Source organism: Eutrema salsugineum, unplaced genomic scaffold (genome assembly GCF_000478725.1).
Source record: "Eutrema salsugineum unplaced genomic scaffold, Eutsalg1_0 scaffold_13, whole genome shotgun sequence".
NCBI lineage: Eukaryota > Viridiplantae > Streptophyta > Magnoliopsida > Brassicales > Brassicaceae > Eutrema > Eutrema salsugineum.
The window spans coordinates 6,693,264-6,714,810 of NW_006256885.1; the positions used below are offsets into that span (position 1 = coordinate 6,693,264).

General features: G+C 39.8%; 4 protein-coding genes across 6 annotated transcripts; 3 read left to right on the forward strand and 1 right to left on the reverse strand.

The window, feature by feature from the left end:
- Positions 1-109: 109 nt before the first annotated feature.
- Positions 110-1,702, reverse strand: LOC18024229. Of its 2 annotated transcripts, XR_002900793.1 has the most exons (6): positions 1,262-1,702; positions 971-1,112; positions 771-872; positions 598-671; positions 267-478; positions 110-173 (listed from the first exon to the last, which is right to left on the reverse strand). XR_002900793.1 is itself a non-coding variant. In XM_024159642.1 (5 exons), the coding sequence occupies exons 1-5, from the start codon at positions 1,437-1,439 to the stop codon at positions 369-371; spliced, it is 606 nt and encodes a 201-aa protein (XP_024015410.1). In that variant the 5' UTR covers positions 1,440-1,702; the 3' UTR covers positions 186-368. The 2 variants fall into 2 exon arrangements, 1 of the variants encoding a protein (XP_024015410.1); XM_024159642.1 differs by lacking the exon at positions 110-173 and having other exon boundaries at positions 186-478.
- A 432-nt stretch (positions 1,703-2,134) lies between these two features.
- LOC18024230 (probable L-type lectin-domain containing receptor kinase VI.1) lies at positions 2,135-4,329 on the forward strand. Its single transcript, XM_006407675.2, has one exon. The coding sequence runs from the start codon at positions 2,135-2,137 to the stop codon at positions 4,229-4,231; it is 2,097 nt and encodes a 698-aa protein (XP_006407738.1). The 3' UTR covers positions 4,232-4,329.
- Positions 4,330-5,911: 1,582 nt separating this feature from the next.
- Positions 5,912-14,684, forward strand: LOC18024231 (regulatory-associated protein of TOR 1). Its single transcript, XM_006407676.2, has 23 exons — positions 5,912-6,629; positions 6,906-7,008; positions 7,112-7,194; positions 7,276-7,434; positions 7,515-7,631; positions 7,743-7,900; positions 8,498-8,652; positions 8,758-8,902; positions 8,989-9,067; positions 9,153-9,254; positions 9,444-9,527; positions 9,619-9,729; positions 10,027-10,380; positions 10,452-10,635; positions 11,041-11,607; positions 11,734-12,051; positions 12,137-12,263; positions 12,580-12,704; positions 12,795-12,940; positions 13,042-13,143; positions 13,553-13,638; positions 13,765-13,846; positions 13,948-14,684. The coding sequence occupies exons 1-23, from the start codon at positions 6,309-6,311 to the stop codon at positions 14,284-14,286; spliced, it is 4,047 nt and encodes a 1,348-aa protein (XP_006407739.1). The 5' UTR covers positions 5,912-6,308; the 3' UTR covers positions 14,287-14,684.
- A 467-nt stretch (positions 14,685-15,151) lies between these two features.
- LOC18024232 lies at positions 15,152-21,467 on the forward strand. Of its 2 annotated transcripts, none has more exons than XM_024159395.1 (24): positions 15,152-15,529; positions 15,648-15,719; positions 15,835-15,878; positions 15,972-16,083; positions 16,161-16,232; positions 16,334-16,396; positions 16,499-16,588; positions 16,684-16,776; positions 16,873-16,992; positions 17,272-17,355; positions 17,564-17,773; positions 17,892-17,939; positions 18,294-18,530; positions 18,663-18,769; positions 18,997-19,241; positions 19,385-19,453; positions 19,559-19,623; positions 19,730-19,899; positions 20,006-20,084; positions 20,175-20,418; positions 20,517-20,562; positions 20,731-20,839; positions 20,937-20,999; positions 21,233-21,467. In XM_024159395.1, exons 1-24 carry the CDS (start codon positions 15,209-15,211, stop codon positions 21,311-21,313), a joined length of 2,844 nt encoding a protein of 947 aa, XP_024015163.1. In that variant the 5' UTR covers positions 15,152-15,208; the 3' UTR covers positions 21,314-21,467. The 2 variants fall into 2 exon arrangements, with proteins under 2 accessions (XP_024015163.1, XP_006407740.1); XM_006407677.2 differs by having other exon boundaries at positions 15,209-15,529; positions 16,499-16,576.
- The last annotated feature ends 80 nt before the right edge of the window (positions 21,468-21,547 follow it).

Sequence of the window (21,547 nt, forward strand, 5' to 3'; positions counted from 1 at the left end):
ATTGGAATCACCTTTCCATTGAGTACGCATATAGCCAAATACTGTATATAAAATGGGTTGATTTTCTCAACGAAAGAATCAGCTTTCGTGATCTTTTGTTTTATCCCACTTATCTCTATTATTCAGCAGGTTCCATACATCAATGGAGAAACTCTCAAACTAGGTAATAGCAGCTGAAATGTATAGAAACTAAAACATTGTTAATTGGAAAATAACACAGAGAAACAATGTGATATAGAAATTGCAAAACAGAAAGAAGATTTTACACGTAAGGAACCGTAGGTGGGTAAAGAGGTTATGGTTTCTAAGCTAAAGCCAAGACTGGTCAGACAGACATATCAAACAAGTGAAGTGGAACCCGTTTCTGTCTATTGCTTGTTTATAATGCTCCAAATGCTGTTACAGGTCTCATAGGCCGTCATCTTATCTGTCTCGAATTGGAACTTCTCAATTACCCTTTTCTCGCGATCTACCATATCTATAGAACATATAAATCAAGGATTTAAAACACTCAAAAGACAAAAGCGAATGAAGGGTCGTGATTAAATAATAAAAAAAAAGTGAAGAGAGTAGAGAGATGATGGAAAAAGAGGATACAGCCTGAGATCTTTGATGGATCATCAATCTTTGGTATAACTTTTGTGACAGAAGCATACATAGAGAGCTTTTTCCTGCAGAGAAAAAAAAAGAGGGAACCGAATAGAGATTGAGGAAACAAATGTACCAACATTCAGAAGAAGCAACTGCAATAATGGGTTTGTGGATCATACTCAGCTCTCAAGTCGTCCCGCTCTTTTCTCTTCATCGATTGCCTCTGTTCATCAATCGATGTCCATTGTGCATTCAGGTCTTTGAGTTCATTAGCGACGACTGTATTGACACAAAAACCAAATCAAAGAAGAAATAAATTTTCATGTCACTGAACCAACGGACTAGGATAAATTTCACTGAGATATTAAACGATACTTATCTAAGCTCGTCCTTTAGATTGCATTCTAGTTTCATCTCTTCGTCAAGCTCTTTCTGAAGACGTTCAATGTCATCTCCAGCCGAAAAATCTGAATACGATTCCTCCGTTTTCTTCTTGCAAGCATCGAGTTTCTTCTTACAATCTGCATTAAAACACACAAAAACCCAAAAATTTCCTCTCTCAAATCGACACTAGTACAGTATCACTCAAATTCCAGCGAAAGCTACATGGTCAATCTTATAAATTATCTTTCTGTCGCAATTTTCTAGAGACCCAAGTCGGAAAACTGACCTTGAATAGATCCCTGTATCTGGCTGAAATCCTCGTCGCAAGCGAAATGGAGAGCTTTCAAGTGGTCGAAACTTTGAGATACCACCTCAAAACCATTCTTAACATTTAATAAGTTGATCAAATCGTCTCCATAAGACATCAGATCCTGGATATCGAAATTCTCCGACAGATTTCCCATTTCTGATCCGGAAAATGATAAATCCACTGTCTTGGGCAGTAAAGCCCTAGCTTTAGATTATCCGAGCCTCAAAACCCTCACCGGGCAAAGCAGATTCCTGAAATGAGGTACTGAGTACGTGATTTTACCTCTTGGCTGTAGAATGAAAAATAAAGGGAAATTTCAGAGGAAAGAAAAACAAAATCAAACGGAGAGAGGAGGGAGCGATGAAGATAAAGGATCTGAAATTTTTTGAATTTCACTTGAAGATCAGTTTAATTTGAGAAACTGTGCTTCTCCAAAAAAAAAACAACGAAAAAATAATAATAATAATGGATTTCGGAAAACAAAGAGAATATAGGCCAAGCCCAATTGTCCCAACAAAAGTTTAGCGCTCTCTTTGACTTCACCATAACTCATTATTTGACGTCGACTTCATAAGTCATAACCGCGTCATACCTCGTCTTCATAATTATGATTTTGTTCGGTATGAAATTATGAATATGTCTTGTGTGTCATTATGTGAATATCATGAAAATTGTTTTGAAGGTCATCTATCTCCTCCACACAAATGGTCTAAAAAGACTTTGACTTTGAACATTTCTACTTCTTCGTCTTACAATTTTGGCATTTAGAGCAATATGTCCATTTGAAATTTGCATAAACTTAATGATCTCTTACTTGTTACCATCAAAGTCAAAAGCTAACGATCCCCAATGGGCATAGCAAGATCCACAGGAGGAACACTCATGTTCTTGCTCATTCTATTATCAAACGCTATTAAAAGTTCCGTTCTTGCTGAAGCGGCAACAACAGAATTCACTTTCCGAGGTTTCAAAGGAAACCAAACGGACATTCAAACAGAAGGAGCTGCGATAATCCAACACAGCGATGATCTACTTAGACTGACTAATCGAAACCACAACGTCACTGGAACAGCGTTTTACCGCAAACCCATAAGATTGCATGAACCATCACACAACAGTTCCTCTGAGATCAAAGTATGTTCCTTTAGCACATCTTTCGTCTTCGTTATAATCCCTTCCATGCCCGGAAGCGGCGGTTTCGGCTTCACATTTACACTTTCTCCGACCCCAAATCGTCCCGGAGCCGAATCTGCTCAGTATTTGGGGCTTTTGAACAGATCTAACGACGGAGATCCGTCGAATCGCGTTTTCGCTGTGGAATTCGACACGGTACAAGGATATAAAGGCGGCGCCGACAGAAGAGGAAACCACATCGGTCTTAATTTCAACAGTCTCTCCTCCTTTGTACAAGAGCCACTCATCTATTACGATACCGACGATCGAAAAGAAGATTTCCAGCTCGAGAGCGGCGAACCAATCGGAGCTCATGTCGACTACGACGGACCCAGCGAAACCTTAAACGTGACCATCTATCCGACGCGATTAGAGTTCGAACCCAAGAAACCTCTGATCTCGCAACAAAATCTGAAGTTGTCGGAGATCGTTGGAGAGAAAATGTACGTCGGATTCACTGCCGCGACTGGAAAAGGCCAGTCGAGTGCTCATTATGTGATGGGTTGGAGTTTTGCTAGCTGTGGAGAAAATCCAGTGGCGGATTGGCTCGATCCCTCGCGGCTTCCTCCTCCGCCGCCGAATACAAGCTTGACTAGCAAGAAAGGTTACGCTTCTCAAGTCATCGCTCTGATTGTATCTTTATCGATCGTCACACTGGTCTTGCTTGGGTTGCTCTTCATATTTGTCATGTACAAAAGGCAAATCGAGGAAGGAGAGGTTCTAGAGGATTGGGAAATCGATTATCCTCATAGATTCAGTTACAGAGATCTCTACTTAGCAACTGAGAAGTTCAAAGAGAGTGAGATCATCGGTTCCGGAGGATTTGGAATCGTTTACAGAGGAAATCTGCCATCTTCAGGCCCAATCGCAGTGAAGAAGATAACTCCACATAGCCTACAAGGTGTTCGAGAATTTGTCGCAGAGATCGAGAGTTTAGGACGATTAAGCCACAAGAACCTCGTGAATCTTCAAGGATGGTGCAAACACAAAAACGACCTCCTGTTAATTTACGATTACGTCCCCAACGGAAGCCTCGACTCGCTGCTGTACATAACGCCGAGAAGAAACGGCATCGTTTTGTCGTGGGACGTGCGTTTCCAGATCATAAAGGGAAGCGCGTCGGGATTGTTGTATCTGCATGAAGAATGGGAACAAATCGTGCTTCATAGAGATGTGAAAGCGAGCAATGTTCTTGTGGATGCAGAGATGAACGCTAAATTAGGCGATTTCGGACTCGCGAGGCTTTACGAACGCGGAACGCTATCGCAGACCACGAAAGTCGTTGGGACTCTTGGGTACATGGCACCTGAGCTCACGCGTAACGGCAAAGGGTCGACCGCGTCTGACGTTTTCGCGTTTGGCGTTTTGCTGTTAGAAATCGTGTGTGGGAGAAGACCGACGAACACGGAGAACTTCTTCTTAGCCGATTGGGTTATGGAGTTTCACACAAATGGTGGAATCCTTGGCGCCGTCGATCAGAATCTCGGATCTGCTTTCAATGGCAGAGAGGCGAAATTAGGCCTCGTTGTGGGTTTGCTATGTTGCTATCAGAAACCAACGTCTCGGCCAACGATGAGAAAAGTGATTACATATTTGAACGGCGACGAGGATGTTCCACAGATTGATGGAAATTTGGGATTCTCGGATTCTTTGAGAGATGATCATATGTCAAATGCTGTAGGTTCTGTTTCATCGGATAGAGCCTCGAGCTCGTCGAATACTTTTTCGTTTTCCACCGAGATTTCTTCGAGCTCTCTCGGTAATGGTAGATAGTTCATAATGATTTATCAGCAAGCTTTTGGTCAACTCATTTACTTGCTTTTGTAAACAGGAATTTTTTTAATATATTGTGGTACAGATTCATTGTGTTATTAGATATTAAGTGTTAACGTTGGATGCAGCCAATATATTATTTCAGATTCAATATATATGCTCCTTCAGTTCCTATATTTTTCTTTGTTCATAGCTAATTAATATGTTCTTTCGAATCCTTTTTTTGGTGTGGATTTCCTTGCGGCTGTGATGGATCACGCCATGTCGAAGAAGTAATTATTTTACGCTCTTTTCTGATATCTCGCATAAGCATCCACCATCGTGTGTGTAAATATAAATAGCCACAAAGCAGAAAGTTGAATTACAACCTTTGCTCTGGTGTTTATACCCAATTATATTACTGAATAAATAGTTTATGTCTCGAAAGGTATATATGCGCAAATGTCAAATATAACATATATTAATTTGATATTACGAGTTTTGAGTAGAATTTCAATGATAAACCTGTGTGGCGAAGCGGTTGCTCATCAAAGGCGAGGTAATGGTCCGTGCGTCGGAGTATGAAGGAGCCGACCGGAGAGCTGTCGTGATCGCTGAGGCTAGACTCATCAGCACGAATATGAGTTCTTCAAGTATGCTCAGTGTCTTTCTCATAATCGGAACTCTGTGTCTCCTCGATTCGATATTGCCGATGTCTAAGAGAGAGAGAGAGAGAGAGAGAGAGAGAGAGAGAGAGAGAGAGAGAGAGAGAGAGAGAGGTGACCTTTTATGCTGACTTTTGATCTGATCTTCGATGTCATTCAGACAAATGAACTGTTCGCTTGATGTTCATGTCCATAAATATTGGTATTTAATGGGACTAATGCATAGGAAACCTTAGATTTTTAATTAAAATACTCCGTATAATGTAAACACATTCCTTTTTTTTTTGAACCAACTCATCGTTTTTTTTAAGAAATAAAAGTTCAATCTTTAAATAGTTAGTTTGAACTTTGAAGTTGAGAAAGTGTTCGAAACATGTCAAGACGAAAGGTACGAGTAGTGTATTTTACAATCTAGATAATCTTCACAGCATGTGTGATGCATTTGTGGTAGCACAAACGTTCATACACTGGACATGTTCAACGGTTGAGCAGTTCTAAGATAGTTGCTATATGCCCCATGATATATGCATAATCTAGAAGCCACCATACTCGAAAGATTCATTAGAATAAGGAATTCTAGTTTCTACTGTTCAAAAATAAACAAGTAATTCAAGTTTGTGTAGTTCAGCTGTTAAAGGTAGTAAATCGGGTAAATAATCGATAAGAGAGTATCATACAAACACAAATAATTCAGATTATCTATAATTATTATGTGAATAAACTCGCATAATATCGGATATCATGCAAGGTACGAATACTTCATACACTTGAAATTACTATTTAAACTTCCACTAGATCGAACAAGGATTAGATTAAAATTTATATAGTTTGGATAATTTGGGTACAGAGTTGGATATCGGATATCATGCAAGGTACGAATACTTCATACACTTGAAATTACTATGTTGTAATTATATGTTCTAACAAAAATTTTCAATTTTCATATTTATCATACATTTTTAATTATGATTTTGATTATGAAATTGACACGATTTCACAAGAATGAGAGAGAAGTGGAAAGAAAACGCAATGCATTGAAGACTTTCCCTTTGTCTCTCTCTTGACAAAATCCCAATTTTCGCATCCTCACTTTCTCTTGCCTTTTTCTCTTCTGCCGCCACCACCACCACCACCACCACTACTGTTTTTGCGCCTCCACTTCCGCCTCAGTCACCGTCGTCGCCATCATCTTACCGCTTCTTCGGATTCCTAGGTTTCCGTTTCCGATTCCCTGTCCATCTGAGGGTTTTTCGAGCTGGATTCTCTGCTCCTGCGCCGCTGGTGCAGCGGCTTTGTTGATTGATCTGGCTTTCTCCTTCTTCGCTTCTAATTTTTGTATCTGTTTCTCGCCCAATCCAAACAAAAAGCTAGGGCTGAGGATTTGATTTGCGGGATTTCGGGGGGTGTTTATTCGGGTGTGTTCTCCGATTTGGATGGCATTAGGAGACTTAATGGTGTCTCGGTTCTCACAATCTTCCGTTTCTTTGGTCTCCAATCATCGCTACGACGAAGACTGTGTGTCTAGCCACGGTGACGGTGATTCGTCAATCCCCTCGCGGAGGAAGGATTCTGATACTACCAGCAGTATCTACGGAAATGGCACATCGGAGAGAGCCGCCACCGCCACCAGCATGGCATACTTGCCTCAGACTATCGTGCTCTGCGAGCTTAGACACGACGCATCCGAGGCTTCTGCGCCCTTGGGGACTTCCGAGAGCTTAGTATTGGCCCCCAAATGGCGGCTTAAAGAGCGAGTAAGTTTACAATCGAACATTTCTTAGCTGTAAGTATGTTAGACTAGCTTGTGGATTGATCTTTCTGTTTAGTGAAATTGAGGATGGAATAGGAGCGTAGAAGAAGTACATTATCTCAAATTCAAGATACAATCTTCTCACTTCAATCCCAATGTCTGTTCAGAAATAATTCAATTTCCCAGCATAAGCTAAACCGGACATTTATTGGATCTGTTTGCTAGGGTAATTATTGCAAGTCTCATTTTCTTTGCTGACTTTTATTCTTCGTCTTTGCAGATGAAAACAGGATGTGTAGCTCTAGTTCTGTGTTTAAACATTACGGTTGATCCGCCAGATGTTATAAAGATATCTCCGTGTGCTAGAATTGAGGCTTGGATAGGTTAAGCCTTCGGCCAACTCAACCCTATTACAGTTTTTCTGTGTGCTTATCCTTTTTTCTTAGTCGCCATAATCAATTTTCCTCTCTTTTATTTGTATGGCAGACCCATTTTCCATGGCCCCGCCAAAAGCTCTCGAGACTATTGGAAAAAATTTGAGCTCTCAGTATGAAAGATGGCAACCAAGGGTGGTTACTTTATTTCCCTGCATTTTATCTTTGTTGTTTGTCAAGTTACGTTCTTCATTTTTATTTTATAATCTCTGTCAGGCCCGCTATAAGGTTCAATTAGATCCGACAGTAGATGAAGTCAGGAAGCTGTGCTTGACTTGTCGGAAATATGCAAAGACCGAGAGAGTTCTCTTCCATTATAATGGGCATGGTGTGCCAAAGCCTACAGCTAATGGTGAAATTTGGGTGTTCAACAAGGTCTGTTTTTTCTTTTCTCTACCATGTTCTTGTCACTTTTCATCTGTTACCACGTACTGATTGATCCTGTATTTGAGCAGAGTTATACGCAGTACATTCCATTGCCAATCAGTGAGCTTGATTCCTGGTTGAAGACACCATCCATCTATGTTTTTGACTGCTCTGCTGCTAGGATGATTCTGAATGCCTTTGCAGAGGTAAAGGAAACGACCACTTTACCCATGTTACACATCCTTCTGTCGAGTTTAAGACTTGATTCTGCAATTGGCGTTCCATAAACTGATGAATTCATTTTTTCTTTATGGCAGCTTCATGATTGGGGTTCTTCTGGTTCCTCTGGATCCTCAAGGGACTGCATTCTACTTGCTGCTTGTGATGTACATGAGACACTTCCGCAGAGCGTTGAATTTCCAGCTGACGTTTTTACTTCTTGCCTCACGACACCCATTAAAATGGCGTTGAAATGGTAAATCCTCTTTTCATCTCTGACTTTTTTTTTGCGAACTCATGTTTTCTTTCTACAAAACGTTCTTTAAGTTCCATCAAGCTAGTTTATAGATTCTTAGTTTGCATGTTCTTGACTCATCATGAGGTAAGCTCAAAACTATTTGGCATAAGAATTTCTGATGAGACCAAAAGGATCGTGATATTTTAATTAGAAGACCCTCTGCATATGTTTTAGTTTTTTGGGGTGAGTAAAGCAGCATATAATGATAGTTTCGAAATAATCTGTACTGATACTTACTTATAATTTACCATATTGATTTGCATATGAAAGTTTACTGATGTATGGTTTGCCTTAACCTTTTCTGTTGGTCGCTAAGTATTTCTGATGAGGCGAAAAGAGTCATGATGTTATCCTGATAAATAGCCTTTTCCTCCTACGATAATTATTCTATAACTCATTGCTACTGAGGTTGCGCAGATTCATTTCTAGGCTCCCTTATGACTTTTTACTATTAAATAGATTACTACATTATGTTGAATGCGTTTGATTTATGTCCATATGGAACTATGAAGTTCAGTTTAGCTTGCAGCTTTCACAAGAGGCTTTCCATTGCAGGTTCTGCAGGCGTTCTCTTCTGAAAGAAATTATCGATGAATCACTTATTGACAGGATTCCAGGCCGCCAAAATGACCGTAAGACATTGTTAGGGGAGTTGAACTGGATTTTCACAGCAGTGACGGATACTATTGCATGGAATGTGCTTCCTCATGGTATTTCTCCAAACTTTCTGCATAATGTATTAAGGCCAAATCTCTTTAAGTTGACTTGTTTATACATCTCTGTCTGTTCTCATGAATCTTGGTTTTACCCTGCAGAACTTTTCCAGAGATTATTCAGACAGGATTTGTTGGTCGCTAGCCTTTTCCGAAATTTCTTACTTGCTGAGAGAATAATGCGGTCCGCAAATTGTAATCCAATATCTCACCCTATGCTGCCTCCTACGCATCAACATCATATGTGGTATTCAAGAAGAACCCTATTCTTCAGTTAGATTAAATGTTATGTGTCTAGATTATTTTCTTAGGTAGTTGTTACGTGCTTTTCAGGGATGCATGGGACATGGCTGCTGAAATCTGCCTTTCTCGCCTTCCCCAACTTGTTCTGGACCCAAACGCAGAGTTCCAGGTTTGTTTTGCCTTATATAGTTTACTTGTAGCTGTATAAGACGGTGCTGTCTTGATGATAATACTTGTTTCTTTCTTTTTTTTAGCCAAGTCCATTTTTTACGGAGCAACTGACAGCTTTTGAGGTGTGGCTTGATCATGGATCTGAGCATAAGAAGCCACCAGAGCAGCTGCCTATTGTTCTTCAGGTGCAACCTAAATTTCTGTACTCATATCCATTTTTTGTTTGAGAGAGCCATATTCATTTCCCATTTTTGCACACCTGGTTCTATGTGGATTTGACTCAAGGGACATCATTTGGCTTCATTCTGGACGTTCCATCTATCATAGATTTGCATATTACTATTATAGCGTATTTATAGACTGATTTGCTTCAGGTGTTACTTAGCCAGTGCCATCGGTTTCGTGCTCTTGTACTTCTTGGAAGATTTCTTGATATGGGTTCATGGGCCGTGGATCTGGTATACTTTGAAATTTGAACTCCCTTTCCCTTTGGCTTACACATAGTTTCGTCTGTGTTTGTCCTTACACGTGAAGTGAAAATTCTTCTAGGCTTTGTCTGTTGGAATATTTCCATATGTGCTGAAGCTTCTGCAAACAACAACAAATGAGCTAAGACAGATCCTTGTTTTCATATGGACAAAGATTCTTGCACTTGATAAGGTAAGCATTTGACGTTCCATTAGCTATTTTCTGGGAGGACGATGGTGGTTTGTCATGCCTCTGCTAGTTCATATTGTGGCTATCTTCTTAGTGTGCATCTATTATGTTTTTCATCTTGTGATTCTGAGATGAATGCTGAATGGCATAAATTTACCATCTAATATTTTTCTGCATAATTTATATCACGGACATTAGATATTGTTGCTTATCTCCGGTCCTCTTACTTTGTGCTGCTCAAGCCTTTTCGTCTCAGTCTTTGGATTATTCCAACATTGACTGGTCTCTCTTTGTTTTCAGACATGTCAAATTGATCTTGTGAAGGATGGGGGGCATACATATTTCATTAGATTTCTAGATAGCTCAGGTGCATTTCCAGAACAACGAGCTATGGCTGCTTTTGTTCTGGCTGTCATTGTGGACGGACACCGACGAGGCCAGGAAGCATGTCTTGAAGCTAATTTAATTGGTGTTTGTTTGGGGCACCTTGAAGCATCCAGACCAAGTGATCCACAGCCAGAACCGTTGTTTCTACAATGGCTTTGTCTTTGTCTTGGAAAGTTATGGGAAGATTTTATGGAGGCCCAAATAATGGGAAGGGAGGCAAATGCTTTTGAAAAATTGGCGCCTCTGCTTTCCGAGCCCCAACCTGAGGTGGATCTCAGAGTTCCTTATAATGTCATTCTTGTAGCAATGTAATTTCTGACCATAACATTCTCTTGCAGGTAAGGGCTGCTGCTGTTTTTGCCCTGGGTACCTTACTTGACATTGTGTTTGACTCTAGTAAAAGTGTTGCGGAGGATGAATTTGATGATGATGAAAAGATTAGAGCTGAAGACGCTATCATTAAAAGTCTCTTAGATGTAGTTTCAGATGGGAGTCCACTTGTACGGGCAGAGGTTGCTGTAGGTACGCAAAGCATGCAACTCTTGAACATTCATGATCGTGGGACTATGGGTTCCTAATTAGCGTCAGAGTCATTTAACTTCAAAGTAAAAAAATTCTAACTGAATGAGATTATTTTAAATTTGATACGTCTCCTACAATATTATTTATTGATTTATCATTTGCTGAATTTATAATTCCAGTCTACTTAGACATCCAAATTTATTTATTTGGAGAGACTGGTATTTCATAGCTCAATACAACCTTAAAATCATATTGTCCCTCGTTTAGAGAGTTCATATGTAGTTTTGTGCATTGCTAAATGTCTGTCTTTCTTCATTCTGCATATACACCTTGAAGCGTATCTTGTTTACTTTTTAAGTGTTTACTATTAATTCCCAAGTTTATCTGTTGTTAATGTCTCTACAGCTCTTGCACGTTTTGCCTTTGGCCACAAACAGCACCTAAAGTTAGCCGCAGCTTCATACTGGAAGCCTCAGTCAAGTTCTTTGCTTACTTCGCTCCCTTCAATAGCTAAATTCCATGATGCTGGGAGTGCAACCATTGTTTCTTTACACATGAGTCCTCTGACTAGAGCTAGCACTGATAGCCAACCAGTGGCTCGTGAAGCTAGGATCTCAAGCAGCCCTCTTGGCTCGTCTGGGCTAATGCATGGATCTCCATTATCTGATGATTCTTCGTTACATTCTGATTCTGGAATCATGCATGACAGTGTCAGCAATGGAGCTGTCCACCAGCAAAGACTGTTGGATAATGCTGTTTATACGCAGTGTGTTCGAGCTATGTTTGCATTAGCTAAAGATCCATCTCCACGTATTGCAAGTCTTGGGCGGCGTGTGCTTTCTATTATTGGAATCGAACAAGTTGTTGCGAAACCCTCGAAGCCAACTGGCCGACCAGGGGAAGCTGCAACGACTTCTCACACTCCTCTTGCTGGCCTAGCTCGTTCATCCTCATGGTTTGATATGCATGCAGGTAGCTGTTTATGTAGTGTTTTATGATCATCACTTGATGTGAAAGTTTTAATTTTCTTGCTTAATTCAGAAGGCTGTCTTCATTGAGTTTTTGTGAGTTTTGATCTTTCCCCGTTGTTGACGACAGGCAATCTGCCCTTAAGTTTTAGGACTCCTCCGGTCAGCCCCCCTAGAACAAACTATCTAAGTGGACTGAGGAGAGTTTGTTCGTTAGAGTTCAGGCCTCATCTGTTGGGTTCACCAGACTCAGGACTGGCTGATCCGCTTTTAGGCGCCAGTGGGTCTGAACGAAGTTTGCTTCCACTATCAACTATCTACACCTGGAGTTGTGGCCACTTTTCTAAACCGCTTCTTGGTGGGGCGGATGCTAGTCAAGAGATAGTTACCAAAAGAGAAGAGAAAGAAAAATTCGCACTTGAGCATATTGCAAAATGCCAGCACTCTTGTAAACATTTTTTTCTGTTATCTCTGGTTTGTTCGATATCTATACTAGTCACTTGAGTTTACTGACAATATTTTTCCTTGACCAGCTATTAGCAAGCTCAACAATAATCCTATTGCCAACTGGGATACGAGGTTTGAAACGGGAACAAAGACAGCTCTCCTTCACCCTTTCTCGCCTATTGTAGTTGCTGCAGACGAGAATGAACGGATCAGGTATGCAAGTTTCTTCAGAGCATAGCTAAAATTTGGATCTTATATCAACTTCTTTCGTTCAGGTTAACTTTCTGTTAGGCGGTGTCAGTAAAAGGTAAAAAATATAGATAACCTTCTGTTAGGCAAATTACAGTCTAGTTCCCCCAAAACAAAAGGTGTTCCCTTTCGAAGCTATGATTTATTGGATTCTCTGTTTAGTATCATCGTTTAGAAAACGCTTCCCTTTTGAAAATGTTCTTAAATTTGATCTTCTCCCTTCTGACATTTTTAATCGAGATGCCTCTACGCTAAGTATATTACTGTATTTTCCTCTCAGAGTGTGGAACTATGAGGAAGCAACTCTTCTCAATGGCTTTGACAATCATGATTTTCCTGACAAAGGAATTTCAAAGCTCTGCCTCGTCAATGAACTTGACGAGTCTCTGCTACTTGTTGGGTCATGTAATATTTACATCTCTTGCCACCAATTATTTCTGATGCTTGCAAATTGATTAATTATAGTCTGACATGAGCTTTTGGAATTTCGGGTAGGTGATGGGTCGGTCCGGATATGGAAGAACTATGCAACAAAGGGTAAACAAAAGCTTGTTACGGGGTTTTCTTCAATCCAGGGTCAGAAGCCCGGCGCACGTGACTTAAATGCCGTCATTGAATGGCAACAACAGTCTGGTTACCTGGTTTGTGATAGCTTTATTCACGCTGTGCAGTGTTTCTTCTTTTGTTTTCCAAGTAACGAAACCTAGTTTATTGTTGTTTATGGATTAATGGTATTTAACAGTATGCTTCTGGGGAGGTGTCAACAGTCACACTTTGGGACCTGGAGAAAGAACAGCTTGTCAGATCTATTCCCTCTGAGTCAGAGTGCGGAATCACAGCACTTGTAAGTCTGCATGACTAACTCTCTTCTTTATAACATAGAAACGCTCGAGAATGTCCTGATTTACGCCCGATCTATTATGATCTGTTCAACGGAGTTGATGAATCGAAGAAATAATATGGGGTTGCTATTGTCTGGTTATCATACTTTTCCTTGGTCGAAGATCTTTCCAGGATCTAAAAAAAGAGAGCTGGTCCTAATAGTTATTCCGAGAGTAAAATAGCATTGCGTTTCTTGATTGTCTGTTGGGCTGATCTTAGATTATTGTATGAAAACGAAATTATGTAGGAGTGTTGATCCTTAGCAAACGGTCGTTCAAACTTAGAATGAGTAAGAAGAAACTAACAATACCTCTAGATAGCCTATAAATACAGAACATGGGAATTATGCTTACTTTATGCTATCTTTGTAGTCTGCTTCTCAAGTGCATGGAGGTCAACTTGCTGCTGGTTTCGCCGATGGATCTTTGAGACTCTATGATGTTCGGTCACCTGAGCCGTAAGTTGCTTTACAGTTAATTCTCGTACAGCAAATTTGAACAAACACTCTTTAAATTAAAACGATGAATGACAGGACCAAAAAAGTTTTGAATACATCATTTTAATATCATATCTCGTTTTGAAGGCTTGTCTGCGCGACTCGTCCGCATCAGAAAGTTGAAAGAGTGGTTGGACTCAGTTTTCAGCCTGGACTTGATCCCGCAAAGGTTGCAAACTAAACTTTACGTCCACGTCTATATCCAAGAGTTTCTCAATTTTTTTGTCGCTTTCCCGAGGCCAATATGTGTTCTTTTTTTTGCTTTTTCAGGTGGTAAGTGCATCACAGGCCGGTGACATACAGTTCCTTGACCTTAGAACAACAAGGGACACATACTTGACGATTGATGCACACAGGGGTTCACTGACGGCCTTAGCTGTTCACAGACACGCTCCAATCATCGCGAGCGGATCGGCAAAACAGCTCATTAAAGTGTTTAGCCTTCAGGGAGAACAACTAGGGATAATCCGCTACTACCCGTCCTTCATGGCACAGAAGATTGGTTCAGTGAGTTGTCTCACTTTTCATCCGTATCAGGTTCTGCTTGCTGCTGGAGCTGCTGACTCATTCGTCTCCGTATACACTCACGACAACTCGCAAGCAAGATGAGTCGCACACCGTAAGTGGAAATGTTGCATTTTGCATTGCTCTTGTGACCAAAAAAAAAAAAAAAAAAAGCAAAAACCAGTCAAAGTCGGGGTAAAGTGGTTGTGGTTTATAGTATTCGTTAGCCTCCGAAAGAAGATCTAAGTTAACACTAATGAAGGAGGCTTCACCAAATAAGTTCTCTGTATCTCTTCCTATGCAAAGCACGTAGGTGTCTGTAAATAGTTCCCCTGTTTTGCTTTTCTTTTTTTTTTCGTTGTTGTTTTTTTTATTGTTATCATGTTTCCTTGGGTGTGTGATTTCATTTTCTTTTTTAATCTTAAATCTTTCCGTTTGCTAATTTGTTTCATGTGTAAAAAATGGTAAAAGTAATGGTGGAAAAAAATTTGCTTTTCGTGATATTATCACCTGTTTGTCGTTAGTTCAAGTTAATCTCGCTAAGATACAAATAATTCAGGTTGAATTTGGAAATACGATTGAATAGCTCACTTTTCAATTTTATGCTACACATATACGTTTGGTCTGTGCCATTTTCTTGCTTTATTATTGCAAGCGATAATTGAAAGATCTAACTACAAATTCAGCAACTAGATCCTGCATGGATACGGTAGTTGGACGATCATAGAGTTTTTTTCCTTATTCTTAATCCATAGCCATTGTTGGTCACATCTATGATCTAAATGAAAGTGTGAAGATTTTTGGTAGCACAATATGTGAAATTTTTGAAGAGTCCAAACATATACTCCGATTGAAGTAAAGAAAATAAAAAAATGGAAATTCAGATCATATAGAAGCTTTATGACGTATACTACTAATTAAAACATTTTACTGGCACCTGCAAAAAATGCTTTTCGTTTCGAAAAAATGTTTTTATTGTCGTCAAGATTCTTTGTACGGAGAATTAGAAGTTTCTTTTTCGTGAAATATGGCGTCCATGGCGATCGGCGTCAGCTTGTCGATGATGACAAGCGGGATAGGAGTAGGAGACGATGTTGCTCGAGTAGCGAGGACACTGAAGCTGAATCATAAAAAGTCACGGAGCGAGAGTACACGCAGGTTTTTGAGTATGAAGAGACGTCGTGGCTCAGGAGCTATACGAACCGTCTCGAAGTCGGTCGTTGCTGACGGAGACGGAGAAGAGAAGAAGACTCAGAAGAATCTGAGAGTTGGACTCATTTGCGGAGGTCCGTCGGCGGAGCGCGGGATTTCACTCAACTCTGCTAGATCAGTTCTCGATCATATTCAGGTGAGATTCCTTTCTTCTTTCCTCTTTAATCAGATGAGCTTGGATCTTCGATTTCATCAATTATTCATTATAATCCCCTTCTCGTTTCATTTGTGTTGGATGGTTTTGGTCATATCAGGGTAACGGTATAAGCGTGAGCTGCTATTATATAGATCCTGATCTCAGAGCTTTTGCAATTTCCCCCGCTCAGGTTTGCTTCCTTGTACTTACTGTATAGTCATTTCCACAATTTCTGCTGTATCTATCTTTTATTCCTCCTCTTCTTTTTTTTTTTTTTTTCATTTTTGGTTTGTGAAAACTTTCAGCTGTACTCGAATACTCCGTCAGATTTTGATTTCAAGCTCGGGAGGTGAGGTATATAAGGAGAATTCTGAGAGTCGATCATGGGACAACAAATTTTCATCCAAATTTAGCTGAGTGACTAGTTTGTTTCCTTCTCTAGTCTTGCACAGGGATTCTCTTCATTATCAGCATTGGCCGAGCACCTTGTCTCCGCTGTGGACATTGTCTTCCCTGTCATTCATGGTCGATTTGGTGAAGATGGGTGTATTCAGGTTTTTGTCTTGTACTCTTCTCTTGGTAAGTAGTTATTTTTACAGGAACCTTGATGAAATTTAGTAATTCTATGCAGGAGCTGTTGGAGAGTCATAACATTCCATTTGTTGGTACCGGATCCCGTGAATGCCGCCGAGCCTTTGACAAGGTAAATAATAAGAGTCTGTGATCAACGGATTGGTCCATCAGATATCCATTTCTACATCTCAATTAGTGTAGCTCTGACTGTATTCAGTGAACTATTTCCAGTATGAAGCCTCTTTGGAGCTCAAGGAACATGGGTTCATGTCAGTACCAAACTACTTGGTGCAGGTAGTGTATTGTCTCTTTGTCTGCATTCAGTTTGTACCTACTACTTATGCATAGACAAATCTTATCTATATTTCTAGCTAGTGATATCTTTCTTCTTAAAAGGGAACTGAAGTAGACGAAAGTAAATTAGCACAGTGGTTTACAGATAACCAGCTGGACCTCGAGGTGGGAAAAGTCGTGGTAAGCATCCGGGTAATTTCTCAGCCTGGTCATAGAGCATGTTGCCTAGAGACTCCACTTTCTCTTCGTTTCTTCTGTTTTCTTCTCTTCACGTCTGCCTGTTTCAGGTAAAACCAGCTAGAGCAGGATCAAGCATTGGTGTCAAGGTTGCTTTTGGCGTTAATGATTCAGTTAACAAGGCTATTGAGCTTATTCTTGAGGTATCCGTTATATGAACTTGGAAGTGAAAGCATGGAAATCTCTTATTTCTAGATATCTTCATGAACAGTTGCTCGTTTTTTTCTGTTGTCCGACAGGAAATTGATGATAGGGTTGTTGTTGAGGTGTTTATTGAAAATGCATATGAGTTCACTGCCATCGTCCTGGATGTGGGATCTGGTTCTGATTGCCATCCTGTTGTGCTGTTGCCCTCTGAGGTAATCACATTTTTAGTAGTTTTCTGAGTTTCACGGGTTCAGAGCTTGTGCAAAGATGTCTTTTTTCGGTCTGAAGTCAGTCTCAGCTGATATTGTAAAACTTAATCCTCAGTTATATTTTGCTCTAAATTGGAAGCAGATGCCAGAATTCTTTTTTTATTCATCTCTTTTCCATTGTTAATGAGTTGAAAATAGAGACCGGCTTTGGGTTATATTGAATGGCTCTCTACCTTAATGTCATACTTAAGTTCGTACATGTCCAAATGCTTATGTGGTCAGGTGCAACTTGAGTTCCATGGCAGTGGTGATCCGAAGGAAGATGTTATCTTCGACTACCGGAGGAAGTATCTGCCGACACAACAGGTAGTGAAAGAAACTTGATTCTTGCAAATTCCACTACCCATAATGAAAGGTGTGTCTAAAACACATTTTACTTTCTTTTATGCCCGTAATTCTGTATATGGTAAACGACCTTCTGCCTTTTTAGCTGTATTTAAGTGGTTTTTCTGCATTTTGAGCTCCAAATATTAGTAGCTTTACCCATCACAATGTGTCTATTAATACTAAACAGGTCACTTATCACACTCCTCCTCGTTTCCCTATCGATGTTATCAAAAGTATCCGTGAAGAGGCCTGTCTTCTATTTGAAAAGCTAGGTCTTCGTGATTTTGCTCGCATCGACGGATGGTATTTGACTCCCACTTCAAATTTATCATCAGCTGCAGATGAAACGATTGGAGGACGCAAGTTAGGGGATATTATGTTCACTGACATCAACCTGGTTAGCCTATTGCAATCTTTTTAGCCTTAGAATCTACCCCGAGCTGCTATTTGTACTTTGCATTGTTCTTATATCTTATAAGTAACATTCGGATGCATTTCTCAATTGTTTTTTACAGATAAGTGGTATGGAGCAAACTAGCTTTCTCTTCCAGCAGGCTTCTAAGGTAATTAAAGATTTTTTTACCATTGACGCTTATGTTAGAGATGCTCTTCAAGCTGGCCCCTACTCTGTTGAACTTTTCTTCTCATATTTTGTGAAAAAGTTTGTGATTGTACTCTTATTTTTTTTTTCCCTTAACTCGTACTTATAGTCTGTGCGCTAATAAAAAAGTTCTACGATTCACGAAGAATCATGTCTTTATTTTTCTCTTCCTAGAAATGTGAGCTACAGTGTATTGTTCATTCATTCCTACTTTGTCTCATCTCATGCATGCCTAGTTCATTCGAGCATTCAGGTTAGGTGTTTGTATTACCATACATGACTGGATTCTATTTAGATAATTTATTCTTACATTCAGGTGGGGTTTTCTCATTCAAACATTTTGCGAACAGTCATCCACCGTGCTAGCTCAAGGTTTCCCCATCTTACTTGCTATAATTATGGGTCTAGTCATTTACTCCAAGGGTCAACAACCCTGGAAACCTCCGGGGACATCCAGAAAGTGTTTGTCATATTTGGAGGAGACACTTCAGAGCGGCAGGTCTCCGTCATGAGTGGAACAAATATCTGGATTAATTTGCAAAGATTTATCGATGTAAGTTGAAAAGAATGCACCATTATGTCATGTGAGGTGTAAATGTAATCATGCATCTTATGAACCTATAATCTATAAGCTTAACCGCACGTGCAGCTACTTTCCCTGACTCTGGGATATTGTTGTTTACAGCTCAAAGTAACCCCCTGCTTGCTTTCCCCATCACGTAGCAACTCGTCGGGTGCATTTCGGGACAAAACTGAATCTGATTTGGACAGCAGAGAAGTCTGGTTATTACCGTAAGTATATTATCGGACTCCCAAGTAGAAATTAGATTTACAGTAGTCTACAGATAAATGCAAACGTTGGACTCAAATACAATTCCGAATTGATGTCCAGCAAACAAAGCTTATATAGAGTAGAACAACACCTAATGGCATTTAACATTCATGTATGAAACTATTTTAACTCTCCCCAACTTTATGCCTTGTCATTTCACATCACCAATGATTTTATTTCTTCTCAGCTACTCTGTTGTTCTAAGGCACACTGCTGAGGAAATTCGTGCAGCGTGCTTGGAAGCAATTGAGCCTGATCGGGCTCTATTTACATCTTTACTGCAGAAGCAAGTGATGGAGGATCTTATGGATGGTTTGAAGAATCAAAGCTGGTTTGCAGGGTTTGATGTAACAGACGGAGTGCCCATGAAATTTTCGTTGAAAGACTGGATCAAGCTCGCCAAGGAAGCTCAAGCAATCGTTTTCATTGCAGGTTAGCCTTCTAACTGAGAGACTGCAATTTTTCCTATTTTGTTCTAAGAGAGTGCTTACATTCTGTATGCAACTCACCCTTAGTCGCAATATCCTTTATATGCAGTGTTTTTGTGACTATACTTTTCAAATGCTATCTGACAGTGCATGGAGGAATTGGGGAAAATGGTACGCTTCAGGCCTTACTGGAGGATGAAGGAGTTGCTTACACAGGTTCGTTGCAACTTATGGTGCAGCATTCAAGTTTTTCTTTGATTCTCCGCGTGAAATATGTTCACCTGGTTGTTTTAAATTTTCTCCGGCGTTTTTATAAAAAAGGTCCAGGCGTACTAGCTTCAAGGACTTGCATGGACAAGGTTATGACATCTCAGGCTCTTAGTCATGTACGGTTACAAGTCAATATACTCTTCAAGCCAATACATAGAAAAACGTGAGTAGTACTCGGTTTAGCATAACAAATTACTTTTTTTTGCTTCTCGTAATCAACAGCTTTCAGAGTTTGGAGTTCATACCATAAGCAAAGATGTGAAGAGAACAGAGGATATAATGCATGAGACCGTCTCAAACATTTGGGATGAATTGATCACCATGTTTCGGTGTCTGACCCTGTGTGTTAAACCAGCAAGGGATGGATGCTCCACTGGTGTTGCAAGATTATGGTTATTCGTACTCAAAAATCTTTTGCCAATCGTTACCACTAAGTTTTTTCTTTTTTCTTTCTTTTTTTTTTGGGTGTGTGTTTAAAACCTTTGGGTTCTCCTGCAGTTGCTCTGAAGACCTTGCTGTATATGTACAAGCTTTGAAAGATTGTCTACCAAGGATTCCTCCAAATACTCTTTCTAAGGTAAAAACAAACAGTCATTCTATTAATACAACCTTGAGGACTTCATCGATAAGGCAGGATCATCAAATCCCTATCTCCTCTTCTGTGTAGGCTCATGGAATGATTGAGATGCCAAATCCTATCCCCGAGCTATTGATTTTTGAACCATTTGTTGAGACCGATGAAATCATAGTTTCATCAAAAGCCAAACAGCAGCTCTCTTGGAAAGGTAGGAGGCGGTGGGTAGAGATAACCGTGGGTGTAATCGGAAAGCGTGGGTCAATGCATTCACTGAGTCCTAGTCTTACTGTCAAGGAAAGTGGCGATATATTGTCACTCGAGGAGAAGTTCCAAGGTACTCCACTCGTCTTTCTTTGCTACTTCATGTCGTTTTCTTTATTTTTATGAGAGCATTAATCTTTACAATGGCATATGTAATAATATCTTTATTAGGCGGCACTGGCATAAACCTTACTCCGCCTCCACCAACAATCATGAGGTTTGTTAAAAACTTTTCTTTCTTATAAAGTTTGTGTTGTGGTATCATCAGAACATATACAAGATAAAGACACATGAGAAGAGTGAAGAGAGCATATTAAGTTCATAGAAGTTCTTGAAAATAGTTATGGCTTATGCGTATAGAAGCTGATGAGTTGTGTGATTTCAGCAAGGATGCTTTGGAAAGATGCAAACAAGGCATTGAGCTGATTGCTGAAACTCTTGGGTTAGAGGGGTTTTCACGGATCGATGCTTTTGTGCACGTTGAAACCGGAGAGGTAAGATCGAGATAATTGCTTTGCATTCTACTAATGTTTACTCTCATCTTGCAATCCAAAATTAATTGATGGGTTCTAACAAAGAAGTTGTGCGCAGTTGCTAGTTATAGAGGTGAACACAGTTCCCGGAATGACTCCTTCCACTGTATTAATCCAACAGGTGACTTTTGCATTCATATCTTTGGTTTGGTTTCTATTTGGTGTAGGAAGTTATATCTGAATTGAAAGAAAAAAAATCGTTTGTTTTGGTTTGGGTTTGTTTCTTATCGTAGTCAAATTGATTGTGATCGATTTTTGGATCATGTTTTTGTGGTCTTTAAATTTGTGTACGTAAAACTCTCATTGACACATTCTTAATTTTTGTTTTTTGTTTTGGGATTGGAAAATCTGAAGGCATTAGCAGAGCAGCCGCCAATGTACCCTCCTCAATTCTTTCGCACACTACTCCATCTTGCTACACACAGAGTCGAGTAAGATCTTCTTTATTCTATTTTGTTCCTTTTTTCCCAAGTTTAATAAGAAAAATCATTGTTGTAAATCCGCTGTCTTCATCATTTTATTAAAATTTAAAATTTAAAATGTGTATAGTGTAATTACCTTGGAATGTGCAGTATTGTATCATACGTCATATGGTAGGTTTTGCCATTTGTAACGTAACTTTATTTTCGTTAAGTTTACTTTCTCCATTTCTATTCCTAGAGACATTTC

Bases quoted from the DNA above. Each gene is read 5' to 3' on its own strand.
- LOC18024231 (XM_006407676.2), top strand. From the start codon at position 6,309: ATGGCATTAGGAGACTTAATGGTGTCTCGGTTCTCACAATCTTCCGTT. The intron at 7,435-7,514 runs GTCTGTTTTTTC...GTATTTGAGCAG, and splicing joins AAATTTGGGTGTTCAACAAG to AGTTATACGCAGTACATTCC. The intron at 9,068-9,152 runs GTTTGTTTTGCC...TCTTTTTTTTAG, and splicing joins ACCCAAACGCAGAGTTCCAG to CCAAGTCCATTTTTTACGGA.
- LOC18024229 (XM_024159642.1), bottom strand. From the start codon at position 1,439: ATGGGAAATCTGTCGGAGAATTTCGATATCCAGGATCTGATGTCTTAT. The intron at 873-970 runs ATAAGTATCGTT...TTGTGTCAATAC, and splicing joins AATCTAAAGGACGAGCTTAG to AGTCGTCGCTAATGAACTCA. The intron at 672-770 runs GTATGATCCACA...TTTTCTCTGCAG, and splicing joins CGGGACGACTTGAGAGCTGA to GAAAAAGCTCTCTATGTATG.
- LOC18024230 (XM_006407675.2), top strand. From the start codon at position 2,135: ATGGGCATAGCAAGATCCACAGGAGGAACACTCATGTTCTTGCTCATT.
- LOC18024232 (XM_024159395.1), top strand. From the start codon at position 15,209: ATGGCGTCCATGGCGATCGGCGTCAGCTTGTCGATGATGACAAGCGGG. The intron at 19,242-19,384 runs GTTAGCCTTCTA...GCTATCTGACAG, and splicing joins AGCAATCGTTTTCATTGCAG to TGCATGGAGGAATTGGGGAA. The intron at 20,419-20,516 runs GTACTCCACTCG...TATCTTTATTAG, and splicing joins ACTCGAGGAGAAGTTCCAAG to GCGGCACTGGCATAAACCTT.